Raw genomic sequence first — 21012 nt, forward strand, 5'->3', positions numbered from 1 at the left:
CCTCATTTTTTTCATCATTTGTGAAGACTAAAAGCTGCAGTTCCCATGTTCATTCTAACTGCACAGAAAAAAAGCCATCAGCACCACACAGAATAGTAACGTTTTGTGTTTAACTAAAAAGTCAAAGTCAAAATGGTGGTAAGGTTTTATGTTGGGGTAAAGAATGTATGAATTTACGAAGCAGTCTATGTGAATTGTGACATATTCCTTTCACAATAAATCTTTTAGGCGGTTATTCTGGATTCTGGCGCATGTATGTGTGCTTTTTGACACATCTCTACCTTCACCTCAGCTGTGATTAATGCAGAATGTGGAATTGCTGGAAGCTTTAGATAATGATGGAGGCTGTGCTCCTTATGTTCAGAACACACGCTAATGTGTCCGCCTGTAACCTGTCAGGGTTTCACAGTCCACTCAATCACTAAAAGAGAGTTCACAAATGGAAAGAGGTGCTCAACAGATTGAAAAAAAATAATAAAATAGAAAGAAATGGACTTTGCTTCCACAGCTCACAGCATTCAGATGAAACGTTGTGGTCAGGAAGTGACAATAATCCTTCTTTGACTCTTTTAGAAAATGTGAGAATTTTTCAGAGGCTTATACATATAAGAAAATAGGTATATAATAAAACTTAAATGTGAATGCTTGCTATTTTTTCAAGGTTATATCAAGACTATTTGTGAAGCAGCACATCCTAGTGGATATAGTGGAATTTAACTCTCGTTTGGGTTCGTAGCATCAACACACCAACAAAAATCAGTGTTTTGTTGTCTTTAATCAATGTATAAATCCACATACATGACATCATAATTTGATAAAGTAACAAAAATGCAAGTACAAATTGTTTCCAAAAAAAACAATAACTGGGTTGCAAACAACTGGAACAATTCTCATTTCCTACTAAGAAAATGGAGTTTATTTATACAGTAATATACTTTGATTAAAAAGCTAAATTACATATACACATATTTGCAAAGATTCTACATTCAGTGAATTTGTGGTAGGCAGTAGATACAGAGACATTTCATGCTGGCAGAAAATAGAAAAGTGGAATTTCTGTCAGTGCAATTATAGTGTTTTTAGCATTCTGAACCAATGAAACATCCACATAAAGCTTAATTTTAATTGCTTTTTAAAATCAAAACGAAATGTTTGGTTTAAATGTAAACAGTTAAGCTCTGTTAGTTAACATAACTCTGTATTGTCAGGCTCAGCAGACGGCCCGACCACAGGGTTCTGTGATACGTAATTAACTCCCATGACCTGCAGTGAATTTAATCATTTCCTTCCAGTTGCACTCTGAAAGAGTATCCGTTTATTAGATTCTTCCCAAGAAAGGACACTGATGCAAATAATCAACCAATTTTACACATTTAACAGGCTCATTAAAACACAAAAAAATGACCTCCTTTGGATGAGAATCGCTTAGCAATATTACAAACTCTCAAACAAAAATCCCGCACACCGTTAACAAAAAAGAAAAGAGAGGAAAAGTCAATACAAAACATTCTGCTGGAGGTTTTTATCTTTAAAGGGTTAAACCTTCAGAGTTTTATCGATTGTCAGTCTGTCAAGGACTAAATGATGCGCTATATACTGATCCATATGACTGACAGTGTGAAATTTACGTTGGTATTGTAGCATGTGTGAGGTAGAGTATGAGTGAATAGGGAGGACCAGTGATTGTCAAGAAAACTGAGGTTGCTGCCAAAGCAGTACTTCAATCATAATTTTCACTGAAATGTTTGATAAGATTAATTGAGGATTTTAAATGCAACTCCAATTCGCTTGACAATGTAGCTACAAATTATACTTTTTTTTGTTCTGCTTCGCATAATAATATATTCCTGTAACAAAGCATAAAAGAGCTTTGATGAGGTTCCTAAATTACAATGTGCACTTACTGTCAAAATAGGAATTACAGAACAATCGAAAGACTCTGGAAAATCACCTTTGAAAGGGGGGCTCACTGAGACAGCCTGAAAATTTTTATTTCAAATTCAGTTTCATCAGCAACAGCAGGGTGCAGAGAGCAATGTCCTGTATTATTTATTCCCTCTTTGATTTGCAACTCCAGCACATGTTGCTATTTAAATGGCAGTTGTCTTCACTGTGCTTCGGCCCATCCATCAGATAATGCAATTTCCATTAGTTAGGCAAAGGAGAGTGTGTTCTTAGGTTGCACTGTGCTTGAGTGGTCCATAGATGACTAATTAATTGTGACACCCAGTGTTCCCTCCCATGCTGGCCATTCAGATGTGTTGTTGATGGGAACCACGCTGTGTTCAATCTAGATTCGAGAACATGCTAACATTTGGCTGCCATTTTGTCAAACAAATCTAATCACCTTAAGTGTTTCAAAACAATTTCCTGCTACTTAAGTGTATAAGAGCTAAAATGAAAACACTCCAGGCAGCATGAATGGTGTACTTACTGTCCTTAATCAGAAAAGCACAGTGTCAGGTTCTGGGTCTGGGAATGACGTGAAGCTCTTCTGAATCTCCTGAGAAATAAGGGATTCTTGCTCACAATGGGGAAGTTCAAAGAGCGGAACAGATCCCTTCAAACCAGCCAGAGAGTAAAGACCTTGGGTCAAAAAGACAATGGAGATGAATGAAACCAGAATTAGCAAAATGTCTTGAATAGACCAAAGTTCAGAACCTTTGAACTGGTCTTTATAATTTAACTCTCTCAGTCGCACTCCTTACAAAAAGTGCTGCACTGTTACAGTAATACTGTACTCATACTCATATACCATGGTATTTACCAATAAGACCATGGTATTACCAATGTAACAATCATTTGTGGTAAAACAGAACAAAGGATAACACTAAACAAGACTGACTGATCAACCACAGCTCACTTTTTGGCATTTAGGCGCTGGTAAATTTGAAATAGATATCACAATAACAATAAACCACCATGCAACAGTGAAGGAACTGGTTTCCTGGCATCCCTGAAGATACATTTTCACAACAGTAAGACATTTTTCTCTGAGTTGCAATATACAGAGCAAGCATTCTCTTACCTTTTTGTTTCTGGTCTAAATCTGGCCTATTATCTTTAGTAGTGCTTATCTTCTTCTCTTGACTCTGTAGACCTGCCTTTATCATTGAAACTTTGGGGTCCAAAGGATGCATTGGGACGTAAGCATGTGAGTCCCACTCATAACTTTCATCCACAGAGCCTCTTCTAGATCAGAAGTCAGAAGATAAAGAGGAATGTGAGGTATTGTGAAGTCTAATGTGGATACCCTTGAAGTGAATCCTGGGTATCAAGACTTGTATGACTTAATAAAACATATATGATGTTTTTTATTAAAATATGTAGTCGAAAACCCATGAAATATTTATGTTATTTTAAAAAATCCAGATTGTTTTATACATATTTTGGACTATGGGGGCCGCCATTATTTCAATGATGTCAAATGGTTGCACTTGGTGAGCTTGCCGCCCCATCGTCCAAAATATGTATGATGGTAGCTCTCCAGGAACTGCCAAATGTGGTTTTATCATGGTACCACATCCACAAATGGTGGTATTAAACGCAAATGTCCAAAAACACATTACCATGGTCTTATGTACCATGGTCAGTATAAGATACAGAGTAAGACAAAGTTGTCGAGTTGTACCTTTCATGCCGTTCAGGCTCCTGTAGAACTGCTTCGTCTCTGTCACTGTCCTCTGTGGTCTCCGGAGAGCTGGTGAGAGGGGGGCTGAGAGATAACTGCCTGCTGTTAGGGGCATCCATGCTGCCTCTGCCACTGCTTTGGCTTGCGTAACTTCTGTAGCTTCCCTCTGTCTCTGAACCCTTCCTGTATCTGTTAATTTCTACATCCACCTCCTGCCCATCTTCGTCTTCCTCCTGTCTTTCAACCTCCTGGCTTTGGCTCTGTCTTCCAGATGGCAAGGCTGGCAGAGAAGGGCAATAAGGCCGAGGCCAGCTAGAACCCCCTGTTGATAAGGCAGCAAGAGCGCTATGTCCCGACACTAGTTTTTTGTGGGATCGTGAGTTATTCGTAGAGCGGTCAGATGATTTAGTTACCTGTTGAACGGGTTTTTGTGTTTGAATTTTTAAAGGCACAGACGAATCTCTTTGCAAACTGAGACTACTTTTAGATTTATCTGCGATAGAGCTGGGTCTGTGTGCACTGGGGGACCTTGTAGAATCTCGACCAAGTGTCAGCGAATCTATCCAGGCATCAGGGGGCAAAAACTGGTCCTTGTATAATTTTGAGTCTAAACTTTGGGTGCTCTTGTGCTGATTCCAAATGTTTGACCCCAAACTCTTTGTCTTCCGAGGCATCGTTCCGGAGACATTGATCTGAGACACAGTTTTGCTCGACCAATTGTTCCTTAAACTTGCATGTCCTGACTCTCTTGATCTGACATTTTCAAGATCGGATAATCTGGGTCTGTCGTAATCTAGAGTCTCATAGCTGTGATCTGAACTCAGCATGGACCTTGAATATGCAGACCGGCTATGGAGATCAGGTCCATCTACACTCATCTCTGAATAGTCACTAGTTGGATTTATCTGTCTAGTGCTTCTTTCTATGGTCCGCCTCTGCTGACCGTCTGAGAATGAATAAATACATGGGTCAAGATAATGTTGACTTCTGCTTGAAGTCCTTTGGCCTCTATGCCCTACATCAGTTTGGGTCTTTTCCATTTTGTAGATTAAGGGTTCATCCCTTACACGACCAAGAGTTGACTCAACAGGAGTTCTGCTTCGTCTTCGATCCCATGTTTGTGATTTTTGGTGTTCCCCTCTGTCTAGACTACGGGACCTTTGGTAGTTGGATCTCTGGATGGTATAGTAACCTTGTTGATTCTGCCTATACTTGGGATCCTTTCCATGAGAGGTATGTAGGGGCACCAAGCTTGCAGAAGAAATCCTGTGTCTTTCTTCCCACGGAATGCAAGAGGCAGCTCTTCCCTTCAACATGCTGGTATTTTGAGATAAAAGGCTTTGTCTAATAGTTTGGTAGTTACCCTGAGGAGTTGAGGTTTCTTGAATATTCCAGACTTTTCCATACTCATCATCTGTCTGTTCATGACTATATGGATCAACGGTGTACTTGCGCAGTTCCCTTTCAAGCTCCTCTCTCTCACGAGCTAAAGTTAAACAGCGACTCAGGTTTCCTTGTTCCCTCTCATGTTCCATCTGCAAAACCAAGGTACTGGCTGTAGAGTGTTTGGTACCTTGTTTCAGGGACTGTTGACCCAGAGTACTTTCTGAATGGGGATAAAGAAAGGAGCCACTACATTCTGATGAGAGGCTTGTCTGGTCTGGTTCGTCCAAGAACTCTTGCTCCCGAATGGGCATGTAATGGCCATTCAGTGAGAGGTGCTTAGCCATAACCCGTGTTCTGCTGGAAGAAGGGATATCTGATCCGAAAGGTGGAAGATCCACTGAAAGTACAAAAGGTGGCTTTTTTTTGTCATCCCTGTAGGATCTCAAAGACTGGGATTTTTGGATTCTGAAGCTCCGGTTCCAATCTGATGACCGAAAGGAGTTTTGACTTGGATTTCTCTTGATCTGAGAACTGACAGTATTGGCATCTTCACAATTTGCCTCTTTAACAATAAACCGTCCATCAGGGCCTCGGTGGATGAACTCCACAGAGGACACAGGGGCAAGTGATGCCTGCTGGAGATGGCTCTCAGGGAGGGAATGGTGGGATGGAGGGTTGGCTTGAGGCAGGAGATGTTGCCGCTGGGCAGGAAGATCACTGTGACTAGACTTTTCAAGGGAGGAGTGATTGGAAGAAGAGGAAGTGTAGGAGAGTGGACGAGCTGGTAGGAGCCTTTGGTTTAGGGTGTCCTCAGGGCTGATAAGGTCAAGGATAAGGATTTAGTAAATTCTACAATGGCTGCAATGAAGGACAAATCTTTGACAAAACAGGTTTCATGAGGTGAGGGTGGTGAACTTACTTTTCAGGAGGGTTCTTATTAATTGCAGGAGGGAGATCTGAAAGAAGGGAATCAGTTTTACAATGGAATGAGTGACAGGATAAATGATCATGCATGAAGAATACCAATATGAGGTAAAGGAGTGAGAGCATCTTCTAAGGTGGATACACCTTAAAAGACTAGACTGTTAAAACAGTTCTAAGCAGTTTAAAGTGTTGTTTCTTTACCCTTGATATTCTGCCTGCGCCTTCGGTTCCTTTTGTGAAAAATAAAACAGACTATTGCCAGGGTCAGGATAAGAGCAAGACAAAGGAGTCCTACTCCACCCATAACACCAGCCATTAGCTGGTCAGGAAAGTCTAGGAGGCGGGAACTGGCTGGGTGCATATTTATTCCTGTCAAGCCCAAAGAAAAGTTTAATGGTTGGGTATGTTAAAAGACTAATAGATTTTCTTATAAGTATACCTTAGTGTAATAAAGGAAATAATAGAGGCAGGTGATTAGAACAGGGAATATGTAAAGCACTAACCGATGGTGGAGACACTGATTGATGGACTGGGCATGCTCAACTGATCTCCATGTCGAGAGAGAAGCCTCAGTTCATACTTGCAGTCCTTCAGAGAGTGATACATCGTGAGAGAAATGACAAAATAAGGATGAAAGAAAAGGAAAGACTTGCATTTATCAAAAATGACAAGCTGACTGATTCATGAAAATATCAGATCATGTCTTCAAGAACATTTACCTTACATAACCCTGGAAGAAAGATTTGACTCTCAACAGGGCTAATATTCTCTTTCAGATTAATCCATTCCCCTCCTTCAAGGCGTGACTGTATGATAAAACTATCAATGGGTGTAGAATGGGACTGGGGCACTGACCAAAACAGAAGAATTCCCTCTGAACTCTTATTAAGGGAAAGATTTGTAGGTGGTACCAGCTTGGGCACAACAGGAAGTGCATCTGTAAAATGAAATAAGAGAGAGTCTGATATGAACAGCTTGACTTTACTCAATTATCCACAGGGTATAGCTTAAACGGGTCTGCATGAGGTAGCCAACACACAGGCTAAGTGTTTTAAAAAACCCAGTGAAATTAAAATTGGAGATGTCCATTAGCTAGTACATTCCTAAATGATGCAAAATTGATTCCAATTAATGATAAGATATTCAAATTTAGATGTTCAGGCTTTTTCCATTTCATTTGTCAGAATATATTGAATCATGGTTCATGGCCATGAAAACTAGGTTCATAAAGCTATTTCATAGGGTCTTGAAAGTTTGTGCACAGCTAATGTTTACCCAGAGTTTTGATGGTGGTGATCTCACTGTAAGGCCCAATGCCAATTTTATTTTGGGCTGCAACTTGGAACTGGTACTCAGTGGCAGGAAGAAGATTGGTGACCAACAGACTGTTCTCAGTGGAGAGGTCTGAGAAAGACAACCAGCCTTGCTTTTCCCCTTTCCTTTCTGCTGACACCTGCTTATACCTGGATAAAGAAGGTTTGCACAAGTTTTCAAAAACATGAAGACAGGCATGAACCAACCAGTGTAAAATTAGATTAAACATTTTTACAGTCACATTCTTGCCAAAAAATTGCAATGCAATGCATTTTAATGAATGCAGCTTTGACTTTTTGTATTTGCATTTAGAGTAAATTTATCAGATTAACACTGCTTTTATTACAAAAAATGTCAAACGACAGACTACTGGTTCAAAGTAGTTTCAGAGTTAAACTCTAACAAGACAGACACCAACCAGACTTTGAATTTCTGGGCATATCCTCCATCAAAGCCAGCCACCCAGGAGACATTGGCCTGGTTAATTCCTGGGATCACAGATACTGATGACACTGCATGTGGACTTGTACCTGTGAATCAGAAGGAAACAAGATATGTGTGACATATGAAGTGTGATACAAGAGCTGTGACAGCAAGTTGCAAGTTCAATCTAGATGAAGACTACTCAACTTCGAAAAGCTCAGGGGCTACAAGACAAGATTACCTTTAGCTCCCTTAGGGCTTTTATTTAGCTGAAATTCAAGCCCAAAATGAACATAGAATATATTTGTGCTTAATGTTATAGTACACATTACTTGGCCCAAGTGCAGTAGTACTTATCCAAATGCTTCAAGTCTTACCCAGCACAAGAACACTCGTTCTGACAGATACAGTGGCCACTCGGTTGGTGGAGCTGCACTCCCATTCCCCCTGGTGGTCTTTACTGAGAGGATGCAGAATGAGGGAGCCATTCGCTGCTAGAGTGAACAGTGAGCGAGAGGCTGTGCCAACCTAAGAGGAGCAGTGCCATAATGAAGCATATAATGAGATTAAACACCAATTTTAATTAAAACTTGATTTCCAGCTGTAAGGGGCTACATTATAATGTTTGGAGAAAATGAAAATTCTCACTTTGTATGCAGAGGACGGATGCTATTTTTTCTAATGTTAATCAGCAGGGTTTCATATAAGCAGCTGTAATGTATTGCTGTTGAACATTATACCTCTTAACATTACAGCAATGGTCTGAGTTAAATATTTGTTTAGCTCAATCAACACCATCTGTGGTTTGTTGAGTACGGTAGACAATAATTTAATTTTTCCCCCTATTTTGTAAAAGCAAACATAAAACATGTGCACAGTAATGCACTTTTAATGGAAGTCTTTATAAATGTAATTGGTATTTCTACAGATTACAAATTCAGATTATCACAAATGTACTTATTTGAATTTAATCACAAATTGATTAGATTAGAATAAAATTGAATTGAATGTAAATGCAAGGGCAGAGTATAATGATATCCACCTTTTTCCAGATGACTTTTGGAGCTGGATAACCATCCATCTGACATGGAATAACAAGCATCTCGCCCAAGTTCTTTCTGTACTCCTTACGAGGTGATACTTTTAATGATGGAGGATCCTAAAAGACAAAAACACTTTAAGGGATAGTTCACCCAAAAAAGAAAAATCTGTCCAAAATAGAAATAGATGTCACTAAAAAATAGCCCATGTGACATCAGTGGTTCAACCGTAATGTTATAAAGCAACAACAATGCCTTTTGTGCTTAAAGAAAATAAAAATGACAATTTTATTCAACAATTTCTTCTCAGGCACAGCACATCCGTGTTTCTTTGCGCACATAAATATTACACAGCTTCATAACATTACAGCTGAACCACTGATGTCACATGAGACGCGTTTTCACTACCCTGGCAATAGTGATTTGCGCAAAACTTTGGCAATATTTTAAAAAGCTGATATTATGCAACTAAAACAGTTTTTTCCTCTCCCAATAAGTCATGACAACCGATTTTGGTGGGATTTTGACGGATTTTGGCTACAAAGAGGCATATGCGTGAAGGTTATCTTTACAGAAGCAAGCAAGCATTGATTAGAGTTGCCGCAATCAGCTCCGGTGGCCGTGTTGGAGCCGTAACATGCCGCAGAAATGTGCAATGTAAATAGTCTAAGCATTAATGCCAAGGAAAGCCACTTATACTTAAGAGCAGCCACGTATTAAGTGTTTCTTGGAGGTTATATACACTGTAAAAAAAATTGTTGAGTCAACTTAAAATAATTTGTTAATTGGCTGCCTTTAAATTTTTAGTTTTGTCAACTCAAATAAGTTTAGTCAAATGTACTTGAATGTAAGTTATTTTTTTAAGGCAGCCAGGTAACGTTGAAGCCACAATTTTTTTACAGTGTAGTACATTAAAGAATGATCATATGACTTTTTACATACGTCATGTGACCTGTAAATGCGGAAAAAACATTTCCATTGCAGTTTTGCAAAATATTCAACTGCCTGAAAAACCACCTCATGTGAGCATAAAAACTTTTGTGGAAGTTTTGGAAGTTTTTGCAAAATTTACACATTTCCATTAGGCGTATTTTCAATTCACAATTTCAGTTTGCACAATTTGAAGGGTAACGGAAACTCAGCTACAAACTATTTTAATGATGTCCTTACTATCTTTCTGGGTCTTGAACGTGTGCCAGCCCTCCACATTGCGAGTAAATGACTCGCATAATGAAACTAAATCTTCACTCTGTGCGACTAAATGATGTCTAATATATGCCTCTGGCTAATAAATTCTCAGGTTTTACCCGCCAGTGTGTGACTTGTAGGCTAAGTATAAGTTTATCACAGATATATTTTCACTTGCTGCTGAATGCTCTGACCGAATGCTTCAGAGTTTTACTCTCTGTCAAGCAATCTGTGCTATTTCTCATTTTTTCGGAATGGATACGCAGCATACCTGTATTTGACGTACCATAAACTCTAGTATGAAAGCACACAACTCGCCGTCGCTTTGTCTCAAACACGCAAAGAGAGAAAGAGAGTCTTACATAACATGCAGAACTGATGCGCTACATATAAATGATATTCTTTGTTGTATTTTCCTGTCAAAATAACAGCGTTCCTTTAGAATTCTTCAGCTTTTAAGAACTGAAGAATTCCAAAGGAATTTAGTGGGTGGAGCTAATGCGCAAACAACAATCTCATTGGCTGAAGCTCACCAATTATTGCCCCTGTTTTGATTTCAGCAAATCAGTTTGAGCGAATGCACACAAACTGATTAATATTCATGAATACAGCAGCTCATTAATCCTTAATGCATTTTATATATATATATGAAGAGTTCAGATGCAAAACCAGCTAAATCCATCTGATGTCTTTCTTTAAAAAATGCATTTTTATCAGGCTCAGATGTATAGGTTTCTATGTAAGTACCGGTACTTCTGATTGGGGTGAGGCTGGTATTTTAGTGAGTTTGAAGAAAAAGTATTTGATGGATGTATAATATGTGTCCACAGCATTCACTCAGTATCATTATCTCATTTTTGACCAAGATGGCTTTTAGCTGGAAAAAAAATTCTAGCCAATGGCGACTGAATTGCCAAGATGTCCATAGAGGGTTGGTGTCAGTTGGTGTCTATGCAGGGATAAGAAAACTCTCAGATTTCTTTGAAAATATCTTAATTTGTGTTTCCCGAAGATGAACCAAGGGTCTTATGGGTTAAACAGCTATTTTTAGAAATAATTATTTTGTCATAGAAAACAAATTAAAAAAAGATAGCAATCCTATGTAAAGCCTCACCTGTAGTATAACCGTGGTGGGCTGAGACCGGCCCATTGTCCCAAAGCTATTATAGGGAGTACAGGTATATACACCTGCAGCATCGTCATTAGCTGTTGCTATGATTATAGAGCCTTCTGAAGTCAGCGTCCATCCAGGATACTGTTGAGAGAGTTTCACGGTTATCTGAGTGAATTCTGAAATAATGCTCTTTGGAGAGATGTGAGGTTACGTCATCAAGAGAGGGGTATAAGTGTAAGCACAGCATGGTGTCACCGAATCAAAATCAATATGTCAAGCATTAGTAGCTAGGAGAAAAGCACTTAGGAAAGCACTTAGGAGTAGCAGTGTACTTATAAAATGTACATAAGAAAGGTTAAAAAGTTTTTTGTATGGATAGTGAGAAAAGCAATAGCTACTAACCATGCCTAAATCAAGTGGTTTGTTGTCTTTGATCCAGTCAACATGTAATAATGGTGGCTCGGCTCTGACGGGGCACGCAATGACGCTCCTCATGCCAGTGGGTAGAAAGGTCAGCGAGGGCATATTTATCACCTGTGCTGGGTCTGTTAAAGAAGATGTATTATTATTTTAAATATTATTTGGGGTCAAATGACTAATGTTTTTGAAAGAAGCCTCTTATGCTGACCATTTATTTGATGAAAAATACAATAAAAATTGTGATATTGTGAAATATTATTACATTGCAAAATTCTTTTTTTTTTATTATGGATATGGCAAATCCAATATGAATTTTAATTTTGCAGACTTCATTTCATAGGCAACATTTTGAGCAAAATGAAAATTAAAGCTAGTATAAACATTCATGTTTAAATGAAATGTTTATACTAATTTTCATTTTGCACAAAATGTTGCATATTTGTTATGTGAAATCAAGTCTGCTTAATAAAATTTCAAATTCAATAATATATGGATGTGGTATATTCTATATCTCATGTTCATATATAAATTTGAACATTAATGTGGTTGAAACTAGTGCTCAGTTTAGGTTATACTGCTGTAGGAAATATTACACTAGCGTAGGCAAATCCACATTCATTATTTCTGTTTCGCACCATGATATGTGAAACACTTACGCTGCACAGTGAGGGTGGCTGAGGCAGTGGGGGATACAGGGAGGCCATTAGTTGGCATGCAGGTGTAATTCCCAGAATCCTCTGGAGTCAACCGCGATATGAGAAGTGTACCGTCCACTATGACCTTAACACGAGACTTCAGAGACCTAAAACAAACAGACATGAATACTGCATAAGCAACACATTACCTCTAAATATCAAAGGGGAGGTCCACTGTTTTAGAAGAGAACTCACTCGATGTGGTAAATGTCTTCTCCTTGTCTTTGCCATACGTAGGTCATGTTGGGTGGGTCAGCTTCAGCCTGGCACTTCAACTTGGCATCCTGGGACATGTTGAGAACAGTGTCCGTCGGAGGAATTACGATCACTGGAGGGCCTGTTGTTAGAAAAAAAACACAATGTTCATAATACAGCAATATGAAAAATCCATTTTATATACGTCTTTCTTTCTTCAGTGGAAAAGAAATTAATTTTTTTGAGGAAAACATTCCAGGATTTTTCTCCATATAGTGGACTTCAATAGTGGCCAACGGGTTGAAGGTTCAAATTGCAGGTTCAATGCAGGTTCTCTACACGATCCCGGCCGAGGAATAAGGGTCTTATCCAGTGAAACAATCCGCCTGTTTCTAAGAAAATATTTTTAATTTTTAACCACAAATACTTATCTTGCACTAGCTCTGCGTTCACAACTTCGTGCATTGCCTATTCGTGTATTCACATATTCACATTGGTTAGTTCTTTGTCTGTGTACTTCGGTTCAAAAAGGTAGGGTAGGGCGAAAAACTTCATCTTATTTTGTCCTCAAACTTCAAAATCATCCAACATTGATGTTTTACCTTTTTTGTAAAGGCCGTTTGACTTTCTTTGCACCTTTCCAATGTGACTACTTAATGCGTGAAGTCCAGCTAGTGCAAAATAAGCATTTGTGGTTGGAAGGTAAATCAGTTTTTTTTTTTTTTTTTTTTTCTCAGAAAATCACTGATCATTTCACTAGATATGACCCTTATTCTTTGGCTGGGACCTGCAACTTGGACTGCAATTGGACTTTGCATCTTGGACCTTCAACCAGTTGGTCCCAATCAAAGGCCACTATATGGAGAAAAATCCTGGAATATTTTCCTCTAAAATCTTAATTTCTGTTCAAGTGAAAAAATAAAGACATGAACATCTTGGATGACATGGGATCAGTACATTATCAGGAAATTTTTATTCCGGAAGTGAAGTAATATATTAAGTGCGAAGTAAATGTAGCCTTTTCAGACACTTAAAGGAGAAGTCCACTTCCAAAACACAGATTCACATATAATGAACTCATCCCATTGTCATCCAAGATGTTCATGTCTTTCTTTCTTCAGTCGTAAAGAAATTATGCTTTTTGAGGAAAACATTTCAGCATTTTTCTCCATATAATGGACTGATATGGTGCCCCGATTATGAAATTCCAAAATGCAGTTTAAATGTGGCTTCAAACGATCCCCATGCAATTGTAAACAATCCCAGCCAAGGAATAAGGGTAAACATAATACAATTTATATACTTTTTAATGTCAAACACTCGTCTTGTCTCTGCCTAAACTGTTTTTGTTCCGGTTCATGTCAGTTAGGGTATGTCGAAAAACTCCCATCTCATGTTCTCCCTCAACTTCGAAATCGTCCTAACTCGTCCTAAATATACTAACTTTAAACATAATATCAAACACATTACAGTTAAATCTATAATCAAGTACTTTACATGTGCTGTAGCATGTTTGTCAATACATCAAAATAAGTGTACTTCTATAAAGATTATTAAAACATAATGATTTAATTGTACTTTAAAGTAAAATTTTATTGTGACATTATTACAAAGTGCACTTTTAAAAAGTTTTTTTATGTACCCTTAAGTGGCCTTTGAGTAATACTGTATGTACTTTTACGATTTAAAGCAAATGAAAAATGCTAATTTAATACAAATAAGCATTTAACAAACTTGTATTGTTTTACCAGCTCATTTTATAGGAATTGAACACATAATTTTGTAAATGCTGGCATCATATTGTACTATTTGAGCTACAGACACTTGAAAAGGAAGTGTGCTTATATGTAATATAATGAAACACCACCACTAGGTGGCGCCATTCAATCAAAAAAAGCTTATTGTTGTCAAGTAGAATATAATTGCATGAGCCAAAGGTTTAGAAACTATTGCAACTAGGGTGAAAATGATCCCCCTTCCCCATTTTTTGGCTAATAATTATATTTCAACACTAAAACAGAAACATCTGCCAATTAGTTAAATGCCATGCACATGCAATCTGTAAACAGTAATCTTAATATGGCTTGCACTCCAGGTTTCCTCCAAATTAGTTATGATTAATAGGCAAACATTATACCATCTAATTCATATTCATGAGCAAGAGTAATAAGGTTTATAATGATCCCCCTCAAACCTTCTCAGATCATTCCAATGCCCCTAACATGAAAAATACAGGTACTCATCCTAAATGAGGAGAATACATCAAAGCTGACTTACCAGTGACTTTGAGTTTTGTGAGGTGAGTCACGTTTCCTTCAGTGTTGGAGGCGTGACACTCATACTGGCCTGATGTTTCTCTGCTTACAGCATGGAAAGATACACTTCCATTCATAATCTGTAGGATAAAAATGAGAGATATGAAGTGTGACAGTCTGATAAAGCAAGTAAAGGATAAATGTATTATAGATCTTGGTCCTCAACTGCATTTGTGAATCTGATGAAGCCAAAATGTAGGTTTTGTGGTTTTTAATCCATGTGCATTATCTTTAAGGTCAAAGTGAGTCTAGCCCTAAAAGTTGACAAAACAAACTTCTTCCTTTCCAGGAAAACGTATTAAAAATGCGCATGACTCATATTGTTTGAAGTGGTGTATACATATTTTTGTCCAATCAAAAGCTCTCATAAATGAGCACTTGTAAGTAGTAAATCAGTTTTTTTTTTCCAGGCTGTGATGTGAACAAAAAGCACTTTGATATGTCCCACCCAACTTTCCGTAGGAAATATATCAACACAGGGAAGATAAAATGGGAGGGAACGTCCCACCTTTACTTTGTTTTGAGGATTTATTGGTCGTCCATCTTTAGACCAGGTTATTGTAGGTCGTGGATTTCCCTGGGCAGCACAATTCAGGGTTACTGATCTCCCTGCAAACACTTCAACTTCAGGAGGGGAGGTCTCCGTAAACACAGGAGGCGCTAGACATAGGAGTAAGCAGAGAGAATTGCAAAGAATTGCAAATTGCAAAGATTCATTAATAATCAAATGATCAAACAGTTCTTCTTTGTGTTGAAGAGTCATTAAAAAAGCATCAATGTTACCAAATCTAGTTTTCAACCACAGACATAGGCCTACTTCTCTGATTCAATACAAAATTACATATTCTAATAGTTAAACATTTTACACTACTGTTTAAATGTTTTAGGTCTGTAAGATTTTTTGCTCACCAAGCCTGTATTTTTATGATAAAAAATACAGTAAAAGCAGTATTATTTTGATTATTAGAACGTAAAATAAATGTTTTATATTTGAATATATTTTAAAATGTAATTTATTCGTGTGATGCAAAGCTGAATTTGCAGCATCATTACTCCAGTCTTTAGTGTCACATGATCCTTCAGAAATCATTCTAATAGGCTGTTTTGCTGCTTATTTATTATGATGAAACACTTATTATTAATATTGAAAACAGTTGTGCTGCTTAAAATTTTAGTTCAAACTAACAGCATTCATCTAAAACAGAAATCTTTTGCACCATTATAAATGTCTTTTCTTTCACTTTAGTTGAATTTAACTCCATGCTGAATAAAAGGTAATTCTTTCAAAAAATAAATGAATAAATTAAAATAAAATAAAAATACATTAATTAATTAATTAATTAACAGGAACAAATTATATTTTCAAATATATTAAAATAGAAAACCATTATTTTAAATCGCAATAATATTTCACAATATTACTGTTTTATATATATATATATATATATATATATATATATATATATATATATACCCTTATATAAATACACTACCATTCAAAAGTTTTTGAACAGTAAGATTTTTAATATTTTATAAAGAATTTGATCCAAAATACAGCAAAAGCAGTCATATTGTGAAATATTTTTTACTATTTAAAATAACTGCTTTCTATTTGAATATATTTTAAAATGTAATTTATTCCTGTGATCAAAGCTAAATTTTCAGCATCATTACTCCAGCCACTCTAATATGCTGATTTGCTGTTCAAGAAACATTTATTATTATTATTATTATTATTATTATCAATATTTAAAACCATTGAGTACATTTTTTCACGATTCTTTGATGAACAGAAAGATCCAAAGATCAGCATTTATCTGAAATAAAAAGCTTTTGTACAACATACACTACATTATTCAAAAGCTTGGAGTCAGTATAATTTTTTTTTTTTTTTTTTTTTTGTGGTAAATAAATTATAAAAATTAATACTTTTATTTAGCAAGGATGATTTAAATCGATCAAAAGTGATGATAAAGATATAATGTTACAAAAAAATTTGAGATAAATGCTGTTCTTGATGGAGTAATGATGCTAAAAATTCAACTTTGAAATCACAGGAATAAATCACATTTTAAAATATATTCAAATAGAAAACATATTTTAAATATTAAATTTAAATAAAGAAAGAAATACATTTTAAGTAGTAAAATATTTAAAAATTTTACTATTTTTCCTGTACTATGGATCAAATAAATGCAGGCTTGGTGAGAAGAAGAGACTTCTTTAAAAAGCATTAAAAATCTTACTGTTCTTGACTGGTAGTGTATAAACGCTTTTTATCAATTGTAGCTAAGTAATAATTCAAAATAGTACACTGTACTGTCTACTATAAATCATGAGTATGCTGCTGTTTTAAAATAGCATCCTCAGTTTTTTCAGTTTATTTTGCTTTAATGAAAGGTACTGTGGAGTCCAGCCAGGCCTGCAAGATGTTTTTTTCTGCTTGGCGTCCTGTGGCTCAAACAACTAATGATTTGAAAACTGAGCCTAATGTCAGCACAGGCCTCAAGTGGCTTCTGTAATCTGGCCAACACTGAGTCTAAGTGTCAGAAAATGGCCTTAAGGTGTGGCTGACAGAGACAGAGCGGACGCTCAAACAGGTGCGTGAGCACAGCCTGGTAACAGGTGCATGGAAACAGGCTGGGTTGTGTATTCATGCATTGTTCATTGCATGTTTGAATGGAGTCATGTTTGGATTGCAGATTGTGGGATGAGTATAATGGCATTGTCTCGCTGATCTGAGATAAAAAGAATTGCTTTAATGGTTCGGAGTCACACTGAAAAATGGTTAAATTGGATATCTTATCTTATTATAAATAATTCAGGTCTACTCGTTGGATATGGTGAGTCTCACCTGTAACGGAGAGTTGAGTCCAGCTCCCGTTGCTGTCTGTCTCATCTGTGGTTTTGTCTAACGGGAGGATTCGGCACTCATACAAGCCTTCGTCTTCCAAAAGAAGCCCCCCGATTTGCAGTGATGTTCCCCTGATGAGTGACACTCGACCTGGACACAATCAGGAGAGGGGAAGGGTCAAAAATAACAAACATGTACAATACTCAAGAGAAGTGTATATTTGTTGCAGACTAATTTTCCAATATTTATTTCAAATCCACATTAGTTTGTACTTACTAACTAATTTCAAGTATCATATATTAAAATATTCAACAAACTACAAGCTGAATATTTATAAATATATATATATAAAAAAAATAAATATAAAGTATGTTTTTAAATTGTTTATTTTTATATGATTTTAGTTCTATTTTACTATTATTTTTATTTAATTTAACTTTTTTATATAAGCAAATTTACTTAAGTTCAGAAATTTTATATAAATTGAGTACATTTTTAAATTGTTCTCTATTTTGTATTATTTTTATTTAGTTTATATACACTGTGTGCAGAATTATTAGGCATGTTGATATTCTGGTCATATTTTTTTTCCAAACACATTTTACCAATTCCAAACCACATCAGTCTTAATAGCTACTGTTAATTTTGTGTTTAATCATTTATATGTGATATATAATTGTCCGTGAAGGCTGGAAGTGAAAAACTCCTTATATTCAGGTGTGCAGGATTATTAGGCATGTTTTCGTTTACAGCTAAAATGAGCCAAAAAAGATATTTAACCCAGACTGAAAAGTCCAAATTATTAAATGCCCATGAGAAGAATGCAATACTAATGCATTACAAGAATTTGCAAAGTTAAGGCTTGATCATTGGACAGAGAAATGCTTGTTGAGTCTGCATGGTCAGAAAAAACAGGTGGAGAAGAAAAGATGCATGTTAACTGCAAAAGAATTAGGAATTAAGGTGAAGAATTAGGTGTGACACCATCAGGAACCGTTTAGTCTCCAGCGCCACCATTTTCCAGAACTGCAACCTACCTGGAGTCTTCAGAAGTGCAATGTGTCAGGTTCTCAGAGACTTTGCTTGGTAAAAAATCCTAAAAAATGCCCCTTACTTAATAAGAATAACAAGCTGACGTGTTGTGAAATACATGAAGACAGTTTTTTTATATGCTTTAGAGACAGATAAGTTGAGAGTGACTCTTGAAGGACAAGCATCACATCCTCTTGTGCCTCTGATTCAAGAATTTATCTTCCAAAATCTGGCAGTAAGTTTTGGGAGTTCATGTTTAGTCTCTTATCCTGAAAAGTCTGACTTGCAGAGATGGACTAAAATGAACTCCCAAAACTTACTGCCAGATTTTAGAAGATAAATTCTTGAATCAGAGGTAGGTTTTTTAGGATTTTTTACCAAGCAAAGTCTCTGAGAACCTGACACATTGTACTTCTGAAGACTCAAGGGTGGTTGCAGTTCTGGAAAATGGTGGCGCTGGAGAACTGGAAACGGTTCCTGATGGTGTCACACCTAATTCTTCACCTTAATTCCTAATTCTTTTGCAGTTAACATGCATCTTTTCTTCTCCACCTGTTTTTTCTGACCATGCAGACTCAACAAGCATTTCACTGTCCAATGGTCAAGCCTTAACTTTGCAAATTCTTGTAATGCATTAGTATTGCATTCTTCTCATGGGCATTTAATAATTTGGACTTTTCAGTCTGGGTTAAATCTCTTTTTTGGCTCATTTTAGCTGTAAACGAAAACATGCCTAATAATTCTGCACACCTGAATATAAGGAGTTTTTCACTTCCAGCCTTCACGGACAATTATATATCACATATAAATGATTAAACACAAAATTAACAGTAGCTATTAAGACTGATGTGGTTTGGAATTGGTAAAATGTGTTTGGAAAAAAAATATGACCAGAATATCAACATGCCTAATAATTCTGCACACGGTGTATATATATATATATATAAGCTAATTTAATTAAGTTCACAATTTTAATACTAAGTGAGTACATTTTAAAAATTGTTTACTTTTTATATGACTATTATTAGTATTTTTCTATTTTGTATTATTTTTATTTCATTTTATTTTTTATAAGCAAATTTACTTAAGTTCACAATTTGAATATAAAGTGAGTACATTTTTTAATTGTTTACTTTTTATGACTATTATTAGTATTTTTCTATTTTGTATTAGTTTTTAGTTTTATTTTTGTACAGAAGCAAATTTACTTAAGTTCACAATTTTAATATAAACTGAGTAAATTTTTAATTTTATTTTATATAACTATTATTAGTATTTAAAGTGAGTATATAAATTGAGTAATTTTTGTATTTTTTTATATTTTGTATTAATTTTATTTATTTTCATTTTTATATAAGCAATTTTACTGAAGTTCACAATTTGTATATAAAATGAGTACATTTTTAAATTGTTTATTTTTTATATGGCTATTATTATCATTTTTCTATATTAGTATTATTTTATTTAGTTTTTATATAAGCAAATTTACTTACGTTTACAATTTTTATCTTGATTTAAAATAAGATACACATGGAATTTGTGAGTTTGTACAAAAATGCTAAGTATGTATATGTTGCAGACGTAAATTACACAATTTATTTGATAAATTTTTAAGCTTTAAGTTTCAAAAAAGCTTATATAAATGTTAGTTTTAATTTCTAATATACAAAAAAATACGGTGTATATATATATATATATAAGCTAATTTAATTAAGTTCACAATTTTAATACTAAGTGAGTACATTTTAAAAATTGTTTACTTTTTATATGACTATTATTAGTATTTTTCTATTTTGTATTATTTTTATTTCATTTTATTTTTTATAAGCAAATTTACTTAAGTTCACAATTTGAATATAAAGTGAGTACATTTTTTAATTGTTTACTTTTTATGACTATTATTAGTATTTTTCTATTTTGTAAGTATGTATATGTATAAAATGCTAAGTATGTATATGTTGCAGACGTAAATTACACAATTTATTTGATAAATTTTTAAGCTTTAAGTTTCAAAAAAGCTAATATAAATGTTAGTTTTAATTTCTAATATACAAAAAAAAAAAAAATAAATAAATAAATAAATAAATACACTCATACTAGTAAGTTTGTGCAAACTAAGTATATTTGGTTTAGACTTACCATTTTTAAATCAGTACTGCAAATGAAACTTTAAAAAATATATTTTTTTAATTATTTTTTATATTTAATAAATAAATTTAAATTCTAAAACACACACTGTAGATTTAAGTGTCAAATTTACCATATAGTTTAGTTCAATAACTTGTTAAAATCAATTAAATAAAACAAAAATACATTTTATTTAAATTTAATTAAATAAAATTAAAAAATAATCGAAAATACACATACTGAATAACTTTTTCAAATCAATAACATTTAAAAAATGAACAATATTAGGTTTAGACAACGTTTTTAAATGAATTTAAATAATGCAACAAAATAATGCATCATTTTAATGTAATT

The 21012-nt window shown here is 35.2% G+C and overlaps 1 protein-coding gene across 3 annotated transcripts in view; it reads right to left on the reverse strand.

Annotated features, from left to right (window-relative positions):
• Positions 1-1879: 1879 nt before the first annotated feature.
• The window catches only part of igsf9a (immunoglobulin superfamily, member 9a), a 39236-nt gene continuing 20103 nt past the window's right edge, over positions 1880-21012 (reverse strand). The window contains exons 4-22 of one of the 3 annotated variants that reach the window (XM_051120433.1): positions 17500-17649; positions 15154-15305; positions 14608-14725; positions 12331-12472; positions 12097-12242; positions 11423-11565; positions 11021-11161; positions 8721-8837; positions 8056-8206; positions 7674-7785; positions 7217-7404; positions 6661-6878; positions 6445-6529; positions 6143-6310; positions 5937-5973; positions 3632-5833; positions 3029-3192; positions 2435-2586; positions 1880-2290 (exon numbers count right to left, since the gene is read on the reverse strand). In XM_051120433.1, coding sequence (XP_050976390.1) covers positions 2444-2586; positions 3029-3192; positions 3632-5833; positions 5937-5973; positions 6143-6310; positions 6445-6529; positions 6661-6878; positions 7217-7404; positions 7674-7785; positions 8056-8206; positions 8721-8837; positions 11021-11161; positions 11423-11565; positions 12097-12242; positions 12331-12472; positions 14608-14725; positions 15154-15305; positions 17500-17649 — 4577 coding nt within the window. In that variant the 3' untranslated portion in view covers positions 1880-2290; positions 2435-2443. Of the gene's footprint in view, positions 2587-3028; positions 3193-3631; positions 5834-5936; positions 5974-6142; positions 6311-6444; positions 6530-6660; positions 6879-7216; positions 7405-7673; positions 7786-8055; positions 8207-8720; positions 8838-11020; positions 11162-11422; positions 11566-12096; positions 12243-12330; positions 12473-14607; positions 14726-15153; positions 15306-17499; positions 17650-21012 lie in introns of all 3 variants that reach the window. The other 2 variants (XM_051120434.1, XM_051120431.1) reach the window with 2 other exon arrangements.

This window comes from Labeo rohita, chromosome 10, assembly GCF_022985175.1.
Source record: "Labeo rohita strain BAU-BD-2019 chromosome 10, IGBB_LRoh.1.0, whole genome shotgun sequence".
NCBI lineage: Eukaryota > Metazoa > Chordata > Actinopteri > Cypriniformes > Cyprinidae > Labeo > Labeo rohita.